Source organism: Pelodiscus sinensis, chromosome 1 (assembly GCF_049634645.1).
Source record: "Pelodiscus sinensis isolate JC-2024 chromosome 1, ASM4963464v1, whole genome shotgun sequence".
Taxonomy (NCBI): Eukaryota; Metazoa; Chordata; order Testudines; family Trionychidae; genus Pelodiscus; species Pelodiscus sinensis.
In genome coordinates this window covers 234,200,855-234,226,507 of record NC_134711.1, presented here as the reverse complement: position 1 = coordinate 234,226,507, position 25,653 = coordinate 234,200,855, and the positions used below count along the sequence as shown (strand labels likewise).

General features: G+C 42.7%; 1 protein-coding gene across 5 annotated transcripts in view; it reads right to left on the bottom strand.

Moving 5' to 3' along the window:
* The window catches only part of LOC102452866 (pinopsin-like), a 159,834-nt gene that overhangs the window by 76,722 nt on the left and 57,459 nt on the right, over positions 1-25,653 (bottom strand). For all 5 annotated transcript variants that reach the window (XM_075917861.1, XM_075917870.1, XM_075917840.1 and 2 more), the window contains one exon: positions 5,594-5,827. In XM_075917861.1, coding sequence (XP_075773976.1) covers positions 5,594-5,827 — 234 coding nt within the window. The remainder of the gene's footprint in view (positions 1-5,593; positions 5,828-25,653) is intronic.

The window sequence follows — 25,653 nt, the reverse complement described above, 5'->3', positions numbered from 1 at the left end:
GCACCCAGTGGAGTTACAACAGCAATGGAAGGAGGCTATAAGATACAACCTCTGCAGTGTAGACAGTCTCTTGAGGGAGTGAAATCTATTAAATGATTATTTTAAATGATCAATTACAATTCTGGGTGGCACAAAGGAAGCCTTTCTCTCTCTCTCTCTGCCTGGGTCTACACTGCACTCCTTTTCCGGAAAAGGGATGCAGATGAGACAAGTTGGAATTACAAATGAAGCAGGGATTTAAATTTTCCTCGCTGCATTTGCATGAACATGGCTGCCGCTTTTTTCCGGCTCGGGGCTTTGCCGGAGAAAAGTGCCAGTCTAGACAGGATCTTTCAGAAAATAAAGCCTTTTCCGAAAGATCCCTTATTCCTCTTAAAATCAGGAAAATTTAAATCCCCGCTTCATTTGCAATTCCGACTTGTCTCATCTGCATCCCTTTTCCGGAAAAGGGGTGCAGTATAGACACAGCCACTCTGATTCAGGGGTTCAGAATTTAGAGTAATCTGTCTTACTTCAACTAGATTGGCCTACCACCATTTGGCATTATCTGATCAGAGTGTATGTAAACTCAGCACTTCCTGATGGGTTTTTATCTTAAAATTTTAGTCCCATTAGCACTCTGAATTAATAGCAATATATGAATACATTTGACATAGTCTCTGAATCAGCACACATTTCTACATTTAGCTCATTTTCAAATGTAGTACAAGTCAGTGCAGCCGGGATGCATACATACTCATTTATATCTCACTGAGCTTTTGAAAATACAGTAAAACCTTTGTTATCCGGCACTCTGTTAACCAGAAAACGTTGTTAACTGGCATTGCCCCTAGCCACAATACTGTCACATCTTCAGGTGCACAGGCCTGGCTTGGTTTACCGTGATTGGCTTAATTTTTTATTTAAGAAGTACTAATTATCTTTAACTCAAAATAGAAATGTGAAACCAACTGCCTCACACTAAAATCTACCAATATTAAAACCTTAAGTTTTACTATTGCTGTCTATTGGTTTTTCCTAGGTTGATGGGACCCTCAGATAACCAGAATTTTTAGATAATAGGAATGCCCTAATTCCCGAGTGTGCCGGATAACACAGGTTTTACTGTATTGGCTTCTCCCAAGGAGGCAGAATTTGTGGCAGATCCAGGAACAGAACAAATATCTCATTGTCTAGGGTACCTTAAATCACAAGACCATCTTCCATGGTCATCCCAAATCCCTCTTCAATACCCACTCCTTTCCATAGCTTTTCACTGATGACCTCCACTCCAGGGCCTTCAGGTTCTCCTCTCTCGCTACCTTCTCGCAAAAGAACCCTCCTCCACCTCCTGGCATTTACAAGGCACATATACAATATAGTTGAAATCATATTAACTTTGTTATAATAATCATTCAACCTTTTTTCCCTACTGGCTTAGTCAGACGCAATCATTTCCTTTGGTTTGCACTGCATTCTCTTGGGGGCAGAGGCTCTCTCTTCTTAATTTTGGAAAGCCCTCCTAGGCAGACCTAGTGCTATGTGAATATTAAACAACAAGATCACATTACACATCACTTTAAATACTAAATAATGATGTATTGCTGTCCTTGGTTTTCTGGTTCCCCCAGAAAAAAAAATGTGCAGACAAAGATTTCTATTAACCTCCCTGTGTACGGGTGGTAGGTTCCAAAGCTTGGTACAGTCCAAAAAGTTTGTGTGTCTTGTGCATTTCTGTACAGTTTGACTTACAGTTTTGCTTGCATAAGAGAATCAGGTTCTCTGCAAACTGCTTTTAATCTAAGACTTCCATAGCCACTATTGCTACAATAACCTGTTTGTTATAATAACCTCTTTTTCCCTGGAACAATTCTCCAACTTTTTCAGGATACAGAAACCCTGGAACTCTGGGCAGTCGAAAGAAAACTAGAGAAATGTTTTTGAACTGCACTGAAATATAGTGAACTAGAAGATCATTTTGTACAAATTAGAAAAAATGAGAATTGGCCCATTTTCAACATGGAGGCTGTTGAAACAAATAGCGACTGCCAGCATTTAAACAGGGAGGTGACAGCCAGTGAAGATGACTCCGGAGCAGGAGAAGGCACACAGAGAAGCCAACACAGGTAGCCCACCGTGGGAAGGCTGCCATATAGATGTGGAACAGTTGTTTCAGGATATGGATGCACCTGCACCTATTTGGTTTCAAATAATTCCTTCTATATCTTGTAAATCTGTTTCCAAAGTGGCCTTATTAATGCAAGTTAAAATGCCAGATGATTCCAAACAACAAATGTTGCAAGAAGCTTTATCAGGAAACAATTCAAATTAACCTCCAGCCATTTTCAAGTGTACACAAGCCCACAACCTCCCTGCAGCTTGTTCCTAAACACATCCCACTGAGCAACCTTTATTCACACCACTGAGCTAATTATTCATGTGAGCAGTCCTGTTGCAGGCAATGGGATTCTTTGCATGAATAGGTGCTCACCAGCATAAGGCTTGCACAAATTCAGACCCAGGTCTTGTCTACAGGCAATTTCCAATGAATTATGGGCCTGCTCCAATGTTCACTGAAGACAACGGGAGTCTGCAGTTTGATGAGTTCACTTCTATTTTCCCAAGATATTGTCCCTCCTCTGTTGTATGAGGAGGTTTGAATGGTCACTGTATTAAAACTTTTTTAAGTGACATGCCTAGTCTTTTAAGGATCACTTCTTTCTCCTCGTTTTTTGAAAAATTAAAGTTAGCTTTTTTTTTTTAATAAGTGTACTTATTTTAACACAACCAGGAAACATTCATTGATAATCACAGTATGATTTTTCACAGTGCAGGATTGGCCGTGCAAGACTTAGTGGATATCGTTTCGGGGCAGAATTTGAAACCGTGAACAGTTAGGAATAACTCTTGAACTAACTAATTAGACACAGCTTCATTGCAATGTAGTTTATGGTACTTAACATCAGCAGAGGATGCAGCTTGTGATCTTTACACAGGCATCCAAGCAAGAGGTTCTACGGAGCTTTAAACAATTTACTGACAGGAGTTTAATTTTGTTTAAATTACAGTAATATGAAGTATATGGCACTCACAAACTCTTCAGATATTAATACTGAAAGGAAAATTCCTGATTTGGAACCATGACAACATGAGAAATGCACTGACATTTGCTTCTTAGCTGCCAAAATTGCAGACAACATTAGAACAAGAGTAATTGAGTTGTTATGATGGTCCATGACCCAGCGAATCAGTGTGTTCCTATTGTGGGAAAAGGTAAAAAGTTGTCTTTGCTTTGATCTTCTACTTTTATGTTTACTAAACACACTTAAGTTCCACAATTCTGAGAGAAGTTGCAGAGGGGTGGCCATGTTAGTCTATGCACTTTTGTCACATGCATCTGACGAAGTGAGCGCCACCCACGAAAGCTTATGTCCAAATACATTTGTTAGTCTTTATCCTCAATGTTTTTAATTCTGAGAGAAAAATTCACCCTATTTTACTTCTGACTCAACTTGGTAAATGGCATGGGAGTTGAAAAATGGCAATATGGGCTACAGAATTTGGGAAGGGGGGGTCAAAGTTCAGGCATCTTGGCATTCACAAAAACCCTGTTCACTGTGTCCTACTCCTAAAGTAGGGACCTAAAATCCCCAAGCACTTACAGTTCCACTAGTAAAGGCCCTCTAGGCACCTACATTTCTGCTGATAGGCATGTGCCTAAATCCGGAAACTGCACTGAGCTGCCTCACTGAGAAGCTTGGTGTGTAGTTCACATTGAAGTCCCAGTAGATGTTCTCCTGTCCTCACCTGTGGGGTCTGATCTGTTTTCCTACCTCTTGAGTGTTCAAACCGTTGGGCAGTTGGGCATAAGGGGGTGGCTTCATTGCTGTCTCCACTGTTTTTTCACAACAAAGAAGTGAACTGGACTAGTTGCAGGGGAGAACTCATCAATGGGCAGCGATGGATCCAGCAGGAGTCAATTTATCGTTTCTAGTATAGACATGATTAATGGATCACCAAGCACTCTCCCATTGACTCTAGCACTCCATTGGCATAAGAAGCGCAGGTAGAGTTCACAGGAGAGCATCAGCTGCTGACTGACTATGGTCTGTGCTGTGGGGAAAGGGAGGAAGGAAGCTAGGCATGCTATCCCTGGCTCCAGAAAAATCTATTGACCAGAAATCAGCCACTGGGAGCTTGAGAGACTTTGCAGAGGTGGGGGCAGTGGAGCACAATTTCTCAGCTCCCATTGGCCAGTTTCCAGCCAATGGGAGTTGAGAGATTTTGCTGTAGGCGGGAGCAGTGTGTGAAGCCACCTTGCCCCCACACCCTACAGCACAGAGAGACCCATGGAACAGCTATCTGCTTTGAGCGGTCTGGGGCTGATGGCAGGCAGGAAAGCCTGCCTGAGAGTGTTATTGGCCAAGAGCTGCTTGGGTAATCGACTCCTGGCCAAAACCTGCCTCTGCCACCCCATAACTCTATCCCAGACCCTGCACCCCCTCTTACATCCCTCCCCCAGGCCTGAAGCCTTTACTACACCTATAAAATCTCATTTTTCCATATCTAAGCTGAGCATAATACTGCTGAAAATAATATTAATAGTAGGTCCCAGCAGAATAAAGAATATAATATATTCTTAGTAAATATAATAAAGAATCCAAAGCTGCTATTTGTTTTGTTATATCTAAATATGCTGATAATATATTGGACTGGAGGTAAAATTCCACAGTAATTTTAACAGTTATTGTATCAAAAAGGATGTTGTTATAAACCACATTAAACTTTTAAAATTAATTATTTCAATGTATGTTTAAAATTTACAGTAATTGATTCGTGATTTTTCAATATCAAGAATGTCTCCAGATTTTCTTAATTCTAAATGAAGTGGCTAGAAAGCATCTGCAGGAGGATCTAATTTATCCCTTGGGTTTCTACAGTACTGTTCTCTACAGAAAAAAAATTTGTGTGTCTTTCATCCAGCCAATTTTTGAACATCTCTGCTGATGGTGGCTTCCTCCGTCTACTCCATGTCTTCTTACTGAAGAACCAATCTCTCGGTGCCGAATGCAATTTCTCCTGCATACTTACTCTGTCCTGTCTAGGTTTAGTAGGGACTTCAACCAGTCATCCCCAATTTAATGTATTGCTCATCTGTTTCCACAAGGCAGTAAACTGGCACTAGCACAAAGATGCAGCTCTCTGAATAATTTACTAGAACATGCAAAACTCCACGACCATTTTATTGTGTTTGTTACTGTACCTGAGAGGTGCCAAAATAGTAATACTTTGTACCTTTAATAGAAGGAGCACTTTACAGATCTGGATATGAGTTATCCCCATTTGAAGATAAAGAATAAGATGACAGCTGCCATGTAGGACTGTCAGATAGTTGGAATGAGTAGAGAGCAATGATAACCACATAAGATCAATTTAAAGTCAATCAGTACAGTTACTGGGCATGAAATCCCTTTAAATGAGTCCAAACTATTTTAAGCCCTGAGGTCAACCAGGCATGAAGTGTCCTTTTCGTTTTGATCGTGTAATAACAAATGAGCCATTTAAAAAGAGTGTTAATCAGTAGTGAATAAGTAATTACAGCAGCATTCCTTACCTGCTTGTTCATAAGTATGTAGATAATTGGATTGCATACAGTGCTGCTCTTTGCCAGGATAGAAGGTATGACATATGCTATTGGAGAAACTGCACCTGGACTACCAAATGTCGCAATCAGTGCTATAACTCCGTAAGGCATCCAGCATATTAGATAACAGATTACTGTAGTAATCACCATGAAGAGGACATGGTATTCCCTTTTACGGGCAGCATTCTTCCGGATTTTTCCAACCTAGTGAAAGGGAAACAATAATATATAATTATTAAGGACCATCAATGGCCATTTTCTCTCTCAAACAGCTTATAAATCTTGGACTACACTCAGAGTATCACACTGTGAGATAAATAATCCATCTTTTAACTATAGAAAGAAAATGAGGGCTTGAGCCAAAAGTGACTGAAGTCAATGGTTGTCTTTCCATTGACTCCTCTGGGCTTTGGATGAAGCACTGAGTGCATAAAGCTGTCTGGAAATATCAGCCTGACCCCCATTTAAGTTTTAAGAAAAAGTAGAAAGATGACAAAATCATCACTTCATTTTTCTCATCTCCTAAATCATCCCCATGTGCTTCTTAAAAGAGGTACAACAATTTAACACCATCTTCACGACAGGGCCATCTTTTAGATGGGGTGCACAAATGTGTTGGTGGAAGCATCTTTAACTCTGGCTAACGTGACTGAACTGGGGACTTTGCCTGTCTCTATTAATATTAAGTCTCTAATACTATTCCAGCTCCCAGAGCTGGACCTACACTCTGCAAATAGACACTATTTCCATTACAGCCAAGGGGGTAGTTCCAGTATCCCGAAATAGCTATTCCATGTCTTTGAAACAAGCCCATAAGTGCCCATAACAGGCTCACTAGTCCAACGACCCCGTAAACATCATTCCACAAGGATTAAGAGATGTATTGGAATAGCGGTTTATTTCGAAATTTGGTGCTGTGTAGACAGCGCCAAATTATGAAATAGATTATTTTGTTAATTTATAAATAGTTTATGTAATTTGCATAGCTCAAATTGCAGAGGTTTTTTCGAGCTAAGGTGCAGTGTAGACGCACCCCCTGGGAGTTTTATGTGAACAAGCAATGCATGATTATATATGCAGCTTTGTTCCTACTAAATGATTTTCCCTAAATCAGAAAGTCGAGATTTCTTTATTACTATTTAAAGAGAGAATTGGAATAGAGGGTTCTGGGAAATGTGACAAAGTCATTTTGGGTCATGCAATGTTTTATTTGCTTTCTGTACGCACTAGTAAAATGCATTTGTGGTACCAAACAAATGCCACATCAGGAGGACTGCCATCACATCAGATTGCTCTACCTTTCACATTAGTCACAGTACATACAAATATTTGTTAATAATTTGAAAAGTGAGTGTGTGTGTGTGTGTGTGTACACACGTTCAACTTAGTAAATAAAGGACTGAGTATACAAATGTCATTAAAATTTGCATGGGTTATATCATTTGCATGGCTAATGTCATTAAAATGTGCATAGTTTATGTAAAGACTGGAAGAAACTATACTTCTCAAACTGTCAAGTTTCCCAAGTTTGCCTCTAATCACTTCATGTACATGTGTTTTTTCTCCTGAAACAAAGCCTTCATTATGTGCATTTCAGCAGTCTACAGCAGAATGTGTCCAAAATCAGTTCACTACAAACTCTTATCAGTTTTTTGTTTGAAGAATCTGACATTTATATTTATGTGATCATTTGGGTCTGACTCTCATTTTCACCAATACTCTCTATTCTTCTCTGAATAGTGATAGAAATGTAGCCGTGTTAGTCTGGTGTAGCTGAAACAAAATACGGCACCATTAGCTCACAGACATCTACCTTTCCCCACTTCTAATATTATTAACTCTCAGACATTTACCTTCCTTCCCCCCCTCCCTCCCGTATCCTCCTTTCTGTTCTGAAATGTGATTTGTCCTTTTCATATGTGTTCACTTTTTTTTTTAATTGTATCCTTTGGTATATATGGTTGTGACTATTTTCTTCCACTATTTGATCTGAGGAAGTGGGTCTGGCCCACGAAAGCTCATTATCTAATAAACCATCTTGTTAGTCTTTAAAGTGCTACATAGTCCTGTATTTTATTCTTCTCTGAGGCGTTAAAGAGCAAGTCTTTTAGAATTACACTTCTTATTTTATTAATGAGAGGATCATTGTTTAACGTATTGTGGGAAAAGTTGGGTTGTAAGAGTAGGGGGATGAAAGAGCAAAGAGGTCGTATGGCATAGATGATCAGGAAGAATATTTCATGTGTAGGGGGCACTTGGAGAAACAAAAAAGGGACTAAATTCACAAAACACAGTCTATTCCTCCAGTGTCTAGTGAGGTTTCTGCCTAAGGGGGATATGAGTTTTCTGTGCACTCACGAATATTACTTGGCTGTCACAGCTTTAACAGCCAATAGCTTTATTTGACAGGTTATCAAGAAGTGGTTGATGTGATATATCTTGACTATAATAAGTCTTCTGAGACTGTCTCACATGACCATCTCAAAAACAAAGTAGGAAAATACATCCTAGATGGAGCTACTAACAGATGGGCACATAGCTGGTTGGAAAACCATTCTCAGAAAGTAGATCTCAGTGGTTCATAGTCAAGTTGGATGGGAATGATGAGTACGGTTCTGTAAGGATCAGTTTAGGGTCTGGTTCTGTTCAATATCTTCTTCAGTGATTTAAATAATGCCATAAAGATCAACAAGCAAAAGAGTATTCAAAAGCTGTTTCCATATGTATTCATTGCAATGAGGTTCAAATGTTTTGTTTTGCTATTTTGAGTGAAATGTAGTTTAATTAAATAAAAAAGTAAACTGAAAAGATAGCAAAATATATATTTGGGGTCCATTGGGGGTCCATATTTAATAAATGGATCTACACCGGGCTTAAAACCACTACCTTCCTCTGAATAGCTGCCCCAGTACAAATTCCTAGGGTGAAACTCTTACTCCTACTACAATCCCAGTACTCTGGGGAGGGCTGAATGAGCATGAAGTGGCTCTGTAAGCCCCAGTTCTGGCCTGGAGAAGATTCTCCTGGCTTGGGCATTGTGCAAGACACTGTACGTCTGCCTTCTGAGGACTCCTCAACCCCTGCAAGCCCTAACATAGGGAGCCTAGCCATAGGACATGTTGGGGCAGCAGGAACTGCACTGCAAGAGTTCCAGGCAGTGCAATGGCCCATGGAGCAGCACTCACAAGCACTGACACTATCCCCTAAGGCTCAGGTACACCAAAGGCTAAGGAAGAGCCTGGGACTGGCAGGACATGAGCATGGCTGAAAGCCACCACAGTTTCTCTTCTTCCCCTGGCTGTCAGCTGAAGCACAGCACAGCATCTGAACCCTAGTATAGATTCAATGTGTAACAATTTTGTTTATTTGCCCTGCTGGGTGAAAAAAGATGTGCTTCTCCAAATCATGCTACGTAAGTATAAGCCTTGACAACACTAAGGGGTTGCATCACTTCAACTATGCCCGTGACTGAAATCCCAAGCTTTGTCTACACTGCAGCATTTTTGAGCATCTTCCTCAAAACTTCTTGCGCAAAAGCGCATCTACATCTCAAAGCGCATCGCAAAAGCGATATGTTTTTTCACAAGAGAGCGTTCAAACTGCACGGACGCTCTTGTGCAAGAAAACTCTGGCTGCCATTCACAGAATGGCCATCAGAGCACCTGTGCTTTTTCTGATAGGCTCTTCTTGCACAAGAAACCCCTGCAGTGTCCACACATGCCTTTTTGTGCAAGAGCTGTAGTGCAAAATGGAGTTATTCCTCTCTCGTGGGGAGAGGAATAACTCTACTAGCAAAAGCCTGCTGTCCTGTCGATTTACTGTATTTTTTGTGTGCGCAAAAACACGCTTGAGATGTGGACGCTCTCCCGATTTTTGTGCAAAAATGGATGTTTTTGTGCAAAAAGCTTGTAGTGCAGACATAACCCCAGTGTGAAGAAAGTCTGTACTTGTTTTGAAGATTCAGGAGCAAACATGTGAATGGACTTGTCCTGAACCAAATTTATCTCAATGCTTTGCTACCACTGATCTTAGAAGACAAGTTATAGCTACAGCCACTCCTGGAAAGGATGTACAGGCAGTCCCCGGGTTACGTCAGTCCAACTTAAGTCGGACCCCTAATTACGAATGGGGGGGCCCGCAGCTAGTGCGGGGCACCTCCCCCGCTGTCGCTGCCTCCGGCAGCGTGGGGGGCGCTTCCCCCCAGCAGACCAGGGAGACATGGAGCGGCTTTTCTCACCGCGGAGGACGCGGACGGCGGGAACGCCGAAACGTGCCACAGTCGGGCCGCCAGCGTCCTCCGCGGCAAGAAAAGCCGCTCCGCGTCTCCCTGGTCTGCTGGCAGGGGGCACAGCTAGTGCGCCCCCCCCCCCCCCCAGCAGACCAGGCTTTTCTCGCCAACACCTGGGGTAGAGCAGCTGGGGGGCTGCCGGGTTGGTCCCACAGCGCCGAGGTGCTGCGCTACTGGACCAACCCAGCAGCACCCCAGCTGCTCTGCTCCAGGCGTCCCCAAGGCAGAGTTGCTCTGCCCCGGGCTTCCTGTAGTCAGCGGCTGGTCAGTTTCAGCAGCGGCTGACTTGGGAACACCTGGGGCAGAGCAGCTGGGGTGTTGCCGGGTTGGTCCAGTAGTGCCGAGGAGCGGCGCTGCGGGACCAATCCAGCAGCACCCCAGCTGCTCTGCCCCAGGCATCCCCAAGAGCAGCTGGGGTGCTGCCGGGTTGGTCCCGCCGCGCCAAGGGTCGGTGCTACCAGACCAACTCAGCAGCACTCCAGCTGCTCTGCCCCAGGCGTGTCCGATTCAGCCACTGCTGGTCAGTTTCAATGGCGACTGAATCTGGACGCCAGTTCCGACTTACATACAAATTCAACTTAAGAACAAACCTACGGTCCCTATCTTGGACATAACCCAGGGACTGCCTGTACTATGGCTGAAAACAGTCATATAGTGACAACTTGTGCTTGCCATTGGAATGATATTTATACCTCCTGGGGTCTCTCCAGATCAGGCATCTCAAACTTCCAGCCTGTGGGCTTTCCCCAGCCAGAGCGATTGTGAAATCCTGGAATCCTGGCAAGCTGCGTGGGGTGGGGGGGCTGTCTGCTTCAGCTGGGACTGGCCCACAAGCTGGCAGTTTGAGACCCCCTGATCTAGCTTCTAAACTACGCCGGCTCAGGATGCATTGTCTAAATCAGATGAAATACTAGGACATTGTAAACACTTTCTGTATTATACAACATGTTCTTTTAACACAGGTTTTTTAAAAGGTTGAAAAGTCAAGCTCTCGTGTTAGAAAAAGCTATAATTGAGGTTTCTTATACATCCTTAATTCAGTCCCCTTACACATATGACTTACGGCACAATCTTTAATTACATGATCACGATTTAGTCCACAGGACCCCTCCCCCTCTTTCAGTACAGCTCCTTGTCAGATGTCTCCTTCCTTGCCTGCCCCTCCCGTACCCCCAGTGCTTCCTAGTCCCACAATCCTTGTCCAGCTATTCCCTGTCTTCACCATCCTGCAACCGAGCTCTTCCTCCAGTTTCAGTGTTCTCAGACCCCAGCCAACTGGCTCCCAGTTCTCTCTCCAATTTCCATCTCTGGCTCTGAGTGCCAGTGTCTCCCACAGATCCCGGTTAAAATCAGCAGAAAAATACAAAATGAATAAGTCATGGCATCATAAAAGGTGCTTTACTCTTACTTATTTTACTATTGTTGTTACAATTACAAGATCAAATTGAGATCAAGGATATTTTATTAAACTACCTGTAGCATTACTGTAATCCTGAATAGTGAAGCTAGAACAGTTATTGATCCTAAATGTTAATGTTTCGGTCTATAATACAAAAACAGTGATAGACCCAAATTTAGGGGCATATACAGAATGTGACATCACACATGTTATTTCCCTTACCAGAAATTAAGCTCTCTTCTGGACTTAGGGAAGTCTATGTTTCTCTACCTTTAATTAGTTTCACTGAGGCTACATCTAGACTGCAAGCCTCTTTCGAAAGAGGCTTTTTCGAAAGATACTTTCGAAAAAGCCTCTTTCAAAAAAGAGCGTCTAGACTGCAAGCAGTACTTTCGAAAAAGCAAGCCGCTTTTTCGAAAGAAAGCACCCAGGCAGTCTGGATGCTCTCTTTTGAAAAAGCCCTGTTTGCATTCAAGAACGCCTTTTTTCGAAAGAGCACTTTCGAAAAAAGGCGTTCTTCCTCGTGAAATGAGGTTTTCCGCCGTCGAAAGAAAAGCCACGTTCTTTCGATTTAATTTCGAAAGAACGCGGCTGTAGTCTAGACGCAGGAGAAGTTTTTTCGAAAAAAGGCTACTTTTTTCGAAAAAACCCTTGAGTCTGGACACAGCCTGGGAGGATTCTCTTACCATCGTAGTTAAATGTTTCTTAATAGTATTCTGATTTGATAAACACATTTTCATGCTTTAAGAAGTAGGGATGTTAAATTTAGATTAATCAACTAATCGAATAGTCGATGGAATTTGCATCGACTATTTGATTAGTCGATAAGGGCGCCTCTGCCTTTGAAATGCAGCAAGAGCCTTACTGGCTTTTGCTGCATTTCAAAGGCGGAGGCGCCATGGTGAGCATGGGGCCAGCAAGCAGTTCCCTCCTGGCCCTGTGCTCTCTGCTTTTTTGAAATGTATAAGAGCCCTGTAGGCTTCCAAGCTGTCTGCTCCAGGAGTATCTGTGATCCAGCAGGACCACAGACGTTGCCAGACCAGAGAGTGCCAGTTTTCGGAGTTGCACCCTGTACTTCATAGCTTTAGACATTTAGAACATCACTATACCCAGTAGCTATAGCTAGCTTCACCACCCACCAGAATAAACTCATATGATGCTCATGGGCTCACTGGAGTACACAGTGGGGTGTCATGACCATTGTGGTCTGTGCATTCTGGCAGTTCATACCTGAATTTCCCTCATGTCTCCGCTGTGACTTGTGAGAACCAGTCTTAGGAAATAATTCAATCTATGAGTCTATTCAGTCCCAGGTGTGACAATTCTGTGTGTGATATAGATACCTGCCCAGAAATGGACTCACACCAGCAACCAGTATAAGCAGATAGTAAGAGCTTCCAATTGCTACCAGTCTGGGTCAGACTAGGGTTGGTGATCTCAAAGTGAAAGGCACATTACTAACAATTTCCTAAACCATCCAGTCCAACAAAAAAAGGGAGGGAGGGGAGAGGAATCTTAAGAAGAAGGGGAGCGGGTTTTTTATTTAAAAAAATACTTTGTATTTGTTTTGTACCATATTATTTCTACTCATCGCTGCTGGTGGAAAAATAATGTGAATGTAAATGACCTTGAACATACCATTTGAGAATTAAATGCCTACAGGTTTTCTTGGCAAACTGTTCTATTCTGAATATCAAACACACTTCATAGCCCTTTCCATGTCTCATTTTCTTCCCATCCATGATTTTTTCAGACAAATGAATGACGTGACAATGCTGATACAAATGCCAGCTAATGCTCTCTATTGCCCAGTTTGCACCTAACACACTCCACAACCACTGCAGGGTATAAATATAACATTTCAAATCAGTGAATACTGGCATAAACAGTATAACTGGGTCTGAAATTAGACAAAAATGCTGCAGGGACTTCATCTTCAGGCTGATCCTATTTGACCATAGAAGGCTTTTGCCCCCCCCCCCCCCCTATTAGCGTCAAACTTTCACACTTCATTGACTGACTTTTCTCTTTTTCCATCTACTTGACATTCCTTCCTTTAGAATCTTAAGTTCATCAGTTCTCTAGAAAGAGAATATTTTCAGCAGGCCAGATTATGATTGGCTTGGCCCACACCTGGAGGACAGGAGCTTCTCCCAGCCTTGTAACCCCATGACCAAAGCACCAGAAACCACTGTTGGGTGGAGAAGAGGTCTTTAATTTGTAGCTGTGCATCTGAAGGGTTGTTCTCCAGAAGGCAGCGCTGTAGGCTGCAGAGGCAGGTCAGGAAGCTGCAGACAATGGGCTTTTATATATATATATATATATATATATATATATATATATATATATATATATATATATATATATGCACACACTGTGTTGTACTATAATTAAATAACAAATCAGTTGTAGTACTGACAGCCCCAAGTGTCCAAACTCCATGAGCAAGGCCTCCCCATTATCATGACATTTTAACAATCATATTGCAGTTTGCCTCCTTGTGTTGGAACGTCTAGGATTTGTGATTTTGACTGTTGCGCTAACAAAAGATAGAAATCTGTAAGTGTGTGTGTGTTTCATTTTTTAATGCAGGCTGAGATGCTCAAGTTAAAGATGATTCTAGTAACTGGCTGCCAGCACCATGCCCACTCCCAGCTGTGGCCCCAGTCTCAGGCCACTTATTCCTATCCGGCCCCTGAAAACACAGCTCTAGTCCTGGCCCCAGCTCAGGCACAGGGAGCAGGGCGGACAGAGAAATGCAGGCTGGCTTTCAGCACCCCCACTATTAAAAGTATTCCCCCACCACTGTCCAGCCTTGGTGGAATCTAATTAAAGAACACAGACCAGTTTGGGGTGTCTACTCTGTTTCTGTCAGTCTCCTGAAGCAGGCGTTCATGGTCCTAAATCACTCCAGACAGCATAGCATGATTGATTTGTTCCTTCTGTCAAAAGAGACAATGCTTGGGTTTGAGGAAGGGTGTTTTGTTACTGAATCCCATTGGCCACAGGCTCCTGAATGGAAAAATCACAGATGGCAAAATCAGATCTGCAGGATACTGTAGCGGAGGGCCCGGTCTAAGACAGAGAATTGCAGAATTCCACTCAGGCTTAGTAAAAGCACAAGGTCTGACACAGGAGAGGAAGCACTCAGAGACTAGAGTGAGGACAATGGTGCATCTAGCACAATAACATGAATAGCAAGTCATGTAACAAGAGAGAATATAAATTATTAGGTGCTACTCAGCAATGAGTCATGCTGCTATTGAGGTCAAGGGGAGTACTTTCAGAAATGAGGCATCTAACTTAGATGGCCTAAATATGAACTTAGGTGTCTAACTTAAGGCTTCTGCAATAAGCTATGCAGAAATTCTTTGTAGTTTTCCAATAACTAAGTTCTGCTGTTTTATTTTATTTTTTTATTAATTCTTGTAATGTTATGAGCTGATCTAACCATTCAGTTAGAGCTAAGAAAAATGGAAAATTAAACAAATCGGTATTTAAAATTTGACTTCTGTGCATTTTGCATTGACTGAACTGTTAAAATAGAGTGTGAAAGGGCCCACTGTGTGTGAGTGTGAGTTATTTGTTCCCTGCCAGTTTAAATGCACCTTCTGTATCTATTCAATTGAATATCTGCAATTGAATATTGCAACTGTGGTTGAACTCCTCAAAGACTGAAGTTAAATTACAGCTGAGAAGCTTCAATTAATTACACACATTATGTGTGGTTGCCAAAAAATACAATGTTAATATCACCTGTGTGTAGGAAACAGAATTTGCACCTACACCTGTAAGTGTAGCATTGGATGTCAAAAGTAAAACAGTGTCAAGATAAATTGAAACAATGATGATTAACGTAGGAAATAACAACAATCGTGTGGTAGCTGGTTAGGAAAAGAGCAAGAGTTTATTTCAATTGAGATGAGGGAACTGATTTGGCCAAAATAAGAACAGACCAAAACCGTATCCCCAAACTCAAATGTGACAATTTGGATAGTTTGGTTCATTTCTTCTTCCTTTGCATTTTTCAGCCAGAACACAATTAATACTGAACATTTCACCCAGGATCCTGTTCTCACAAATTGTCATGCTCCATTTTGCAGACTGATAGTAAGCCTGCAGTGCAGTATAAGCCTACGGTTGGAACGCAGGCTCAAGCCTAACCCCCCAACCCCTTCCATCTACACACAAATTGTGCTGACTTACGGTTTTAGGTTAGGCTCCAAGGAGCCTGAGTCAAAAGGGCTCAACCCTTGGTTTGAGTCCTATTACTTTGCAGCAGAGACCCAGCCCCACTAGATTTGTGCTCTGGGAATCTGCCAAATTTCTTTGTCCTCCAGTCTAGACAGTTGAGTTTAGTGAACAGTCAAGTTCTTCTACACTGAAGCAAGAACAAAGGGTTAGAATGGCCACATTTGGGGAAGGTGCTAGGAAGTCTGAGATATGGGAGAGTGGATCTGGGCCCAGATAATGCACTGTGGACACTAGCACCTCAGGTTGGAACACAAGGTTCAACAATTCCTAACCTGGGTTTCAAATGAATATAGATGTTCGAGCCCTAGATTACAAACCCAGAGTCTGCTAACCCCTACCCGTACATTGCAGTGTAGATATACCTACAGAGCACAGACAGTTTGAAGAACTTGCAGTTGTTTATCCTGACAGAAAAGGCATGGGCTCCAGAATGGAATCAGGCAGCTGGCCCATAAAATTTAAAACAATGTAGAGGATTTTTTTAAAACTAATATTGGGAAGGGAGGAAGCTGACAGATATGGAGGAGCACGCAATTTGCACAGAGATAAGATTAAATTTTTTTAAAGAGAGACTTAGTATCCTACTGTAGATAGGAAAGAAGTGGATAAAGTATAGGTTGGAGGTAGTGAGGAACAATCAAACATGAAAGGGTCCCAGTTACACATAAAATATGAAGGCAAGCAAATAAATATTGACAAAATGTACAGGTGTTTATTTGCAATTGCTAGAAGTTTAGATACTAAGATGAATGGACTACAGTGCCTAGTATTAAATGAGGATATTGATACAACAGCTGTTGTGGATATTTAATGGAACAAGGATAATTAATGGGACACAGTAATAGTAGGATACAAAATATATAGGAATGATAGAATAGGACATGCTGGTGGGAAGTGTGGCACTCTATGTTAAAAAATACATAGTCAAATAAGGTGAAAATCTTAATGAATCAAAAGCGACAAGGAGTCCTGTAGCACCTTATAGACTAACAGATGTACTGGAGCATAAGCTTTCTTGGGCAAAGACCCACTTCGTCAGACCCACTTTTTGCCCACAAAAGCTTATGCTCCAATACATCTGTTAGTCTATAAGGTGCTACAGGACTCCCTGTCGCTTTTGCAGATTCAGACTAACACGGCTACCCCTCTGATAATGAATCAAACTATACCATAGAGTCTCAAAGGATAGAAATTATATGCTTGAGAAAATGCTACTGACCACCTGACGTAAGAGAATGATGTTTATTATGAAACAATAACAAAACTTAGAAACCCTACAAGAACAGAAATAATAATGGGTGATTTCAAATATCCCCATATTGACTAGGTAAATGACATCATAGGGTGTGATGCAAGGATAAATGACTGCTTCTTGGAGCAGCTAGTCCTACAAGGGAAGAAGCAAAGTCTTATTTAGTCCTAAGAGAAGCACAGACTGTGATCCAAGAGGCACTGTTTTACCAAGCTGTTCAGTTAGTGACCATAGTGCAATTACATTTAGCATCCTCTTGTGGGGGAGGGAGGTGACGAAGGATAATACAACCCCACCCTACCTAATAGCCACAGTAACATTTAACTTTAAAAAGGGGAAATGTTGTATTAAATTAGATGGAATATGTGGGTGAAAGGTGTTAATATAGCCCAGTCTCCATCCAACGTTAAACAGGGTTAAACAAGGTTTGGGATTTGGTGCACAGAGACCTCAGTTTGCTTGTTACTGTGGCAAACACAGCATTAAAAATCCTTTGAACCTTTTACTGAAGATACAGACAAGAAGGAAAAGCAGTTAAATAATTTGAAATGTAAAGAACTAAGTAGCACTCTCCTTTTAACAATATTTGTGTCTCTTTACCCTTTTGCTGGAGAGAGTTTTAGAAGAGAAAAACGGGTTTAACAGTCTCTTAGAGGGTATCAAAGATGGCTATAACTGTATTTTTGGGGAAAAGAAAATAAGTTAGTTGAATTTGGCTAAGGATGATCAAGGAGCAAGAGTGAAAAATTGGGATAGGGGAGAGTTTAATAAGGGTCCCTAGAGAAGACAAAGCTTCTATTATCTGGACAGTCCTGATAAAATTGAGATGTCTGGTCACTCTTGATGGCCTGCAGCTGTTGTTGTTAAAATCCCATCCTATTTCATCCCATTTAGTGTTTGAGATTCATTTGGAGTAGGTAGAGGTGGTGATGTTATCTGGGTCCCTCTCTCTGGCCCGGTCTGGTCAGGACATCTCTTAGGATTGAGGTCATAGGAAATAGTGGGAGTAACATCCATTATATTGAACCTTGATTCAATAGCTTCCATCTGTTCTTCCTTCCCCAAATTTCCTTCTTTAAGTGTCCACAAGAGAAGTGGGGTGTGGAATCCCCTCATTATTTTGTCCACCAAGTAGGCCCAGTTTCCAGGACACCAATTTTGGATCATTTATTTTTGGACCCACTTTTTTTTGTTTAATCAAGCACAACCTTAACACAGTTCTTGAGTTATGGCAATAGGCTTTTATTTAGACAAATTATGTTTCTCTGTCTCATTTTTGTACCTTTTCACATCACTGTTAGTTATTATACAACATCTTATAAGCTGTCACATACTTTTTTACAGTTGAGCTCTCAATTAGAATCAATTTGTAGGCCCAATTATCACAACTGAATGACACAAAAATGAAGACTCTAGTGAGAAGGAAATTAAAAAGAGCAATCATAAGAAAAAAATGCCTGCAAGCAGCACGGGGGCTACTTAAAAACTTCACAATAGATGGTTAGACTAAAAGTATATACCAAATAAAGAAAAACCATAGGAGGACCAAAAGAACGCCACCATGGCTAAACAGCAGAGCAATGGAGGCCATTCGAGACAAAAAGGTAGCCTTTAAAATAAGGTGGGTGGGGGGGACCTCCACTGAGCTGGTCGCACAAAGCTCAGCAGAATTAACAGGCCGCCAGACACTTTGTTTACCTGAGCATCTGCAGAGACAGCTGCTGGCTGCTCCCAGTGGTCGTGGTTCACCATTCCCAGCCAATGGGAGGAGTGGGAAGCGATGCATGCTGGGCTTCTGCTTCCCACAGCTTCCATTGGCTGGGAATGGCAAACTGCGGCCACTGGGAGCTTGTGGACGCTCAGATAAACAAAGTCTAATGAACCGTGTGTGGTCTGCCAGCTAGAGATTACCACCCATGCTTTAAAATTTGGAAGTCAAATCTTAATGAGGAAAATAGGAAGTAAGTGAAACTCTGGCAAGTAAAAGTATAAGGCAAACCAAGAAAGAATTTGAGAAGCAACTTGCTATAGACACAAAAACTGTCCATAAGAATTTTTGTACATACATCAGAAGCAGGTAGCCTGCCAAACAATCAGTGTGGATGACAAAGGTATTAAAGGAGCATACTGCAGAGGAGCTAAATTACTTTTTTCCCACCACTGATGTGGGAGAGATCTCACGTCAGAGATATTCCGTTTGGGCAACAAATCTGCAATACTGTTCCAAATTCATGCGTCAGTACAAGAGGTGTAGGAACAAACTAATAAAGTAAACAGTAATAAGTCACCAGAATCAGATGATATTCACCCAAGAGTTCTGGAGGAATTCAGATATGAAATTGCCAAGCTACAAACTGTGGTATGTAACCTATTGCTTAAATCAGCCTCTGTACCAGATGACTAGAAGCAGGAGTGACAGGGGAGGAGGGACACCAGGGGGTGGGGGTGACACTGGCCATGTGACCGCCCACATCTGACTCCTCCCTATGCCACCTCTAGCCTAGGGGAGGGGACAAATCCCTCTCTGCCCCAGGATCTGCCCCTGCCACGCCTCTTCCCACCCTTACCAGGCCACATAACCACCTCTTCCCAGCGCCTGCTCCACCCCCACTCCACTTCTTCCCCCAAGCTCCTCCCTCCTAGCAATATGGCCTGGGAGACTACTGGGGGGGACCTGGTGCTGGCAGCAGGGATTGGACCCCTCCCGAACCAACCAGCAGCAGAAAGCAGAGCAACCTGGCCCCAGCCTAGCCTGCTTCCCCAGCCATGTGAGTTCCCACCCTCTTTCCTGAGTGACATGGCTGGGAGCCAGGGGAGCAGAGCATGCTAGGGCCGCGTCGCTCTGCTTCCCTCCGCCACTGCTGGTGAGTGCAGGGGTGAGCCCGATCCCTGCTTCAGGTTCTAGAGCCCCCACCAGTCTCTTGGGCTGCCCAGAGGGTTAGGCCCCACTGCCTGCCGGCCCCTTGCTCCTCCCACTCATGGTGTTGGGGTGCACACAACCCCTTGCCCCCCCCCACAGTGCTTCCAAGTAAATCCTTGTAATTACAAGCCAGTGAGCCTGACTTCAGTACTGAGCAAATTAGTAGAAACTACAATAAAGAACAGAATTATCACTCTACAGTTGCCCTATTCTCTGTTCTCTAGACTCCCCTGAAGCTTTGGTATGGGCCACAGTCAAAGACATGGCTACTGGGCAAGATGGGCCATCATCTGATCCCATACAGCAGCTCTTATGGGAGTATATTTACCGGAAAGCCTGGCTTTTATTAAAAACAATTAAACCCCTATAAATCAAACAGAAATACTATCTACTGTTTGGTAGGTTCATTCCTCATTATGCCATTTCTGAAGTTATAGAAAATATAAGTCAGGGCAGGTACACAATGTGGAGGAGAGCACAGGTAGTCTTCCTCCCTTTGGATGTACAAGGGCAACCCAAAATAGCATTCTCCTCTCTCCTGATGCTCTGGGGTACACAAAGGCTACTCACTGCTGCTTTTCTTCAAGGATGGAGAGTATAGACATATGACCCTGCTGCTCTTTCTATACCAGCCAGCTTAGCAAGACCTGCAGGAAAGACTTTTTCCTTCCTAATTGCTAAGGACTAAGGACTTAGTTCGAGTTATCGTTTGACTGCCACGTGTAGCCGCGGGCAGTTAATTCGGAGTAAGGGGATTTAAAAATGGCGCCCGGATGGGAAGATGCAAATAAAGCCCGGGATATTTAAATCCTGGGCTTCATTTGCAACTTTGAATGCCTATATTAGCCTCCCTAGTTCAAACTAGGGGGCTAGTATAGACATACCCTTGGAGAGAGAGGATACTGATTTCTATTCCTGAATATCTGCATCCATTGACAGAAATTTGTATCTGCGCAGGGCTCTATCCGCTTTGTAGTATCTTAGAATATTGTTCATTTTCTTGGTTATTTCAGTCACATTTCACTGAGATCTCAGTAGAGCAAGAATATGTTAGGCAAAATGAACTTTCGTGTCACTTTTGTGTCATCAAAAGCTGTCAAATGAGTATATTGGATACAGCTTACATAGCTTACCCTGAAATCATTAGAAACACATTTGCATTATAAAGTTAGTTCACAAATGAAAGTAATTTTTTTTCTGAAAACAGAAAGTTCATTCATAAGTATAAATTCATGTGTCCCTGGTCACTCAAGATATTTAATGATAAAAGGCATTTTAAAATATGTACTTCAATTCCAAAAAAGCACTACAGTGAAGAGGACAACAAAAACAAAGCAGAATGCTTTTAAACTATTAAGCAATCGGTCTTTAGACAATTAGATAGCAATGGCATTGTCTTGATTTGACACACTTGAATACCTACAGGTCATGATGACACCATAAAAGTTAATGTTCATATTCTTTTTAAAATATCAGTACTGTGCCAGGGAAGTAGTGCTTATTGTAAAATTGTGTTTAAATTACAAAGGGATGTTAAAATAAGTTTTTGTTGTTGTTCTTTTTAATGCTACATCAATCAGGAATTATTGAAGCAATCCCTTCATCCATCAGTATCTTTGTTAATACTTTTCATACACATGCCTGGTCTTTATATTATTGAAGTACTATTGTATGCAGAGGATTTCTTTTCTCTGCTTCATCTTTTGCATTACATATTAAACGTCTGCTCTCTTCTGCTACAGACTTATTTCTCACAGCGTAATACTCAAATGATCTTAAAATTCCTAAAAGGCAGCTCCAAAACAGCTTAATCACTTGAAGTGCAGTGCTCTCCTGGGAACTGCAGTGACAAATGGAACAGGAAGTGGGGCCACCACTCCCAGGAACCAGTGCCTTACACCAACAGCTCCTCTAGCGAGGCTGTACTGCTACCATCCCTACCCCCTAGTCCTGTCCTCTGGTGTGCTGTACAGACCCCAGACAGGAAACATGACTCTGTGGAAAGGCTGGCTGAAGAGCCATACAGCCTTACGAGAGGAACTGCCAGCTTGTGGGAGCGGTGGCCCCACATTCTGCTCCTTTTGATGCTGCGGTTTCCAGGAGAGCCCGGTGGTTCTGAAAATGTGCCTTTCCAGTACAGCTTATTGTCAATAAGTGTCTCAGTGGTACAGCATATGTGACTTGTACCAGCTTACCCACTCTACTAGTTACAGTGTGGGTTCTGCTTTCATTTTCCAGTTTGCCATGAGGATGCATGCTAAATTACTAGAGTGCAGACAGTGCTCCAGTGCTTTCACACCGTTCTTTCCCCCTCTCCTACTCCTGTGCTCAGAACAAGTTCAACAGACACCTTCTTCTATAATTCACCAGGAAAGAACCACCGAGTCGCTCATTTTACTGCAGCACAAATCAATGTCTAGGTCTAGACTCCTAGAAGTCTAGGTGATACATACAGGGGAGAACAGCACCAGGGAGGAATACTAACATGGGGAATGGTTTGCAGTGAGACTGCTCTCACCCCTCCCCCACTCAAACACCCCAGGAGCCATCCCCTATGAGTCTGTCCCCCTTCCTCCCCCCCAGCTGCAGGGCTGTGTGAGAGAGAGAGAAGGCACAACCTCCTTGGGACAGGGCTTCCCCCCACTCTCACTCTACCTCCCACCGCTCCTAATCCCCCTTTCCCAAGGGTCCTCCTTTAATAAGACTCTCCCCGCCCCTGTGCAGGGACTACAGTCCAAGAGTGCCTTACCTCCATGAGGAGGGCCCCGATGGTGGACTTCCCCATGCCATACTGGTTGCCCACTGACTGGTAGCTGTTGGGGGTGGCAAGCTTCCAGACGGCAATTGTGACCCGCTTCTCCAGGGGATGGCGGACTTCAGGTGGGTGTTGCATCTCTGGAGGGCAGGGGTGAGCAGGCACACAGCTCCAAAAAGGTGGCCTTCTGCATGAAGAAGTTTTGGAGCCACTGCTGGTCATCCCACTGCTCCATGACCAGCCAGTCCCACCAGTCCAAACTGGTGTCCATCCTCCAGAAATGCCTCTCCACAGTGGGTTGTGGTTGCCAGTGTGTAGCTCCCCCACCCAGGGAGAGGGTCCCCAGAATGAGCTTGGGGTCAAGCTTGGTCAGGCTCAGGAAGGCAGCTGGCATAAAGTGCTGCAAAACTGCAGCACGGCTGCGTGGTGCCATCGCATGCCTGGGGCAGCTCTGGCTCCATGACACCAAGAGAAAAGCTGTGGCATCCAAAAAATCAGGGCAACCACAGCAGGCACTGCGAGAGCTTTGCTGTCACTCAAAGAGATAGCAAGCACTCAGCAGAAGCAGAGAAATGGCTGTCCAGGGGGGTCTCTTTAAGCGCGTGTCTCTGCAAGACTCCAGCACCAGCACTTGGAAGCAACTGGTGACCTAAAGCCCTGCCTGAAGTGGCTTTATATGCGGATGGCCTTATATGCAAGAGAGGGTCCAATCAGTCTGGATGCTCTCTTTTGAAAAAGCACATTGCTTTTCTGATGCGCTTTGGTTTGTGGATGCTCTCTTTCACAAAAAGTTTTTCCAAAAGATCTTTAAAAAAAAAAAAAAGGCTTCTTCCAAAATAAGCCTGCAGTCTAGATGTAGCCTCAGTGACTCTGGGGTACAAGTCTCATTAGAACTTCTGAAAATTCAACCCTAACCCTAGAAGTTGAACGGAAATTGGCCATCAGGCCTCTACTCCATAGTGTTGTTAGTCCATTTCCCTCAAAGGTTGGAGTATTCACCCTAATAGAAACATACTCTGTAGCAGCCTGACTCTGCAAAGTGCTGTGTCTTCTCAACACCCATTCCATTGATATCAGTGGAAGCTAATGGGGATCAGTAACCAGGCAGGTTTAATTCATTTACTTCTCTGCTTGTTGAGGAAAGAAGGTTTCACTGTAAACTTGAAGGAAATAAAATTTCTCTACCTCCAATATGCATGTCAAATAGATGTTTATCCATTTTTAATAGCGAGGTCATGCATCCAGGAAGATTAAACACTTGAAAAAATAATTACATCGTAAGTGGGAAGAGTTGGGTCTCTCAAACTCTGCCTTGAGAATATCAGAGATGGTGAACATAATGAAATTATCTTGATGAATTATATTCAATCTGAGTGTTCATAAAATGAATGCACAATAACATCATGAGTTTCTCCTAGACAGAATCAAGTACCGGTACTTACATAGGGTTAGGCACGAAAGAGAATCGTCTAGAAATGAAATGTAATTTAAAAGCTTCCAGTTAGGAAATATATTTACTTTTGTAATAGAAGTTTTATATTTTGTAGATTCTCATATCTCTATTGTCTGTTTTTTCTGACTTCTGACAAAACTAATGCTTTACCAATCTGATAAATTATCCCGTAAATCAAACATCAACTGTGCAGTTATTTCTGCTTACAAAAAGTCATGATTGAACATACAAATAATCCACAACTAAACAAAACGAAAGCCTATGCTAAATACTGTGTAATCCTCCCACCAAATCTCTCACAGTTAGAGGTCAAGAAGTCTCCAGAATGTGATGTACATGCAAAACTCTCCAGGAAGGATTTATGGGCTACATTTTTAGAAGCATGGCATGCCTAAATCCCCACATGAGCATTTAATTCTAGGTGCAAGTGAAATAGGAGCATGTAATGGATTTTTTTTAAAGCAGGCAGCTTTATACAAGAGCTGGATGCTTTAGAGAACATACACACACTAATGAACCAAGTTTGGATAATTGTGAAGTTTTCTGAATCTGGAGAATGAGTTCAGGATGATACAGGTGTAAGCCACACACCTTCTGGGTATGGTGTACTGTCCTACCCAGTGGCACTTAGACCACCTACAGAGAGACAGAATGAGTGTGCTCCATAGCCTTAATTGAGAGCCTATAGCTGAACCAGTAGAGGCTCACGCACTAAAGCTGTCGAGGTTCCATTCTGCCTGTTGGCAATTACAAGTGGAGGCTCACTGGGGATTTCAGCTGGAATGTCTCTAAAGTTCAGTATATGCTTCCTCAGCTAGGGTGTGTCTAGACTACAGGGTTTTGTCGACAAAAGTGGACTTTTGTCGACAAAACTAAACCTGCGTCTACACTACCGCTGAGTTCTGTCGACATAACGTCGACAGAACTCAGCAGTTTTGTCGACGCCGGTAAACCTCATTTTACGAGGCATAATGCCTTCTGTCGACAGAGTTCTGTCGACAGAAGGTGTTATTGCCTGTAGGGTTGTGTCTAGACTACAGGGTTTTGTTGACAAAGCAGCTTGCTTTGTCGACAGAACTGAATGTAGTCTAGACGCTCTTTGTCGACAGAAGCTTTGTCGACAGTATCTGTCGACAAAACTTCTGTCGACAAAAGCCTGTAGTCTAGACGTACCCCTAGAGAGGGTATGTAACCCATACACCTGCTGGGTGAAGTTCACTGTCCCATGCAGTGGCACTTAGACCACTAACAGAAAGAAGGAATGAGTTTGCTCTACAGCTTCAGCTGTGAGCCAGCTTGCTTTTAGCTCAGCCACTAGAGGCTCATGCAATAAGCTCTACAGGTCTCAGGTTTGGTTCCATCTGTTGACCTTACACAGGCACAATGAGAAGGCTGCTTATGAATCTGTAGTACTCTGGAAACACAGTGCTTCCAGAGTACTGAAAATGACAATTTTTCTTGATGGGTAACAGCTAATTTAGGCACCATCATTTTGTATGTGAACCTGGGATTATATTTTGCCATGTGCATTACTTTGCATTTAACACTGAATTTCATCTGTCCGTTTTGTTGCCAAGTCACCCAGTTTTGTGAGATCCCTTTGTAATTCTTTGCAGTCCGTTCTGGACTTAACAATCGTGACTACTTTTATATCATCTGCAAACTTTCCCACCTCCTTGTTAACTCATTTTTGCAGATCATGAATGAAA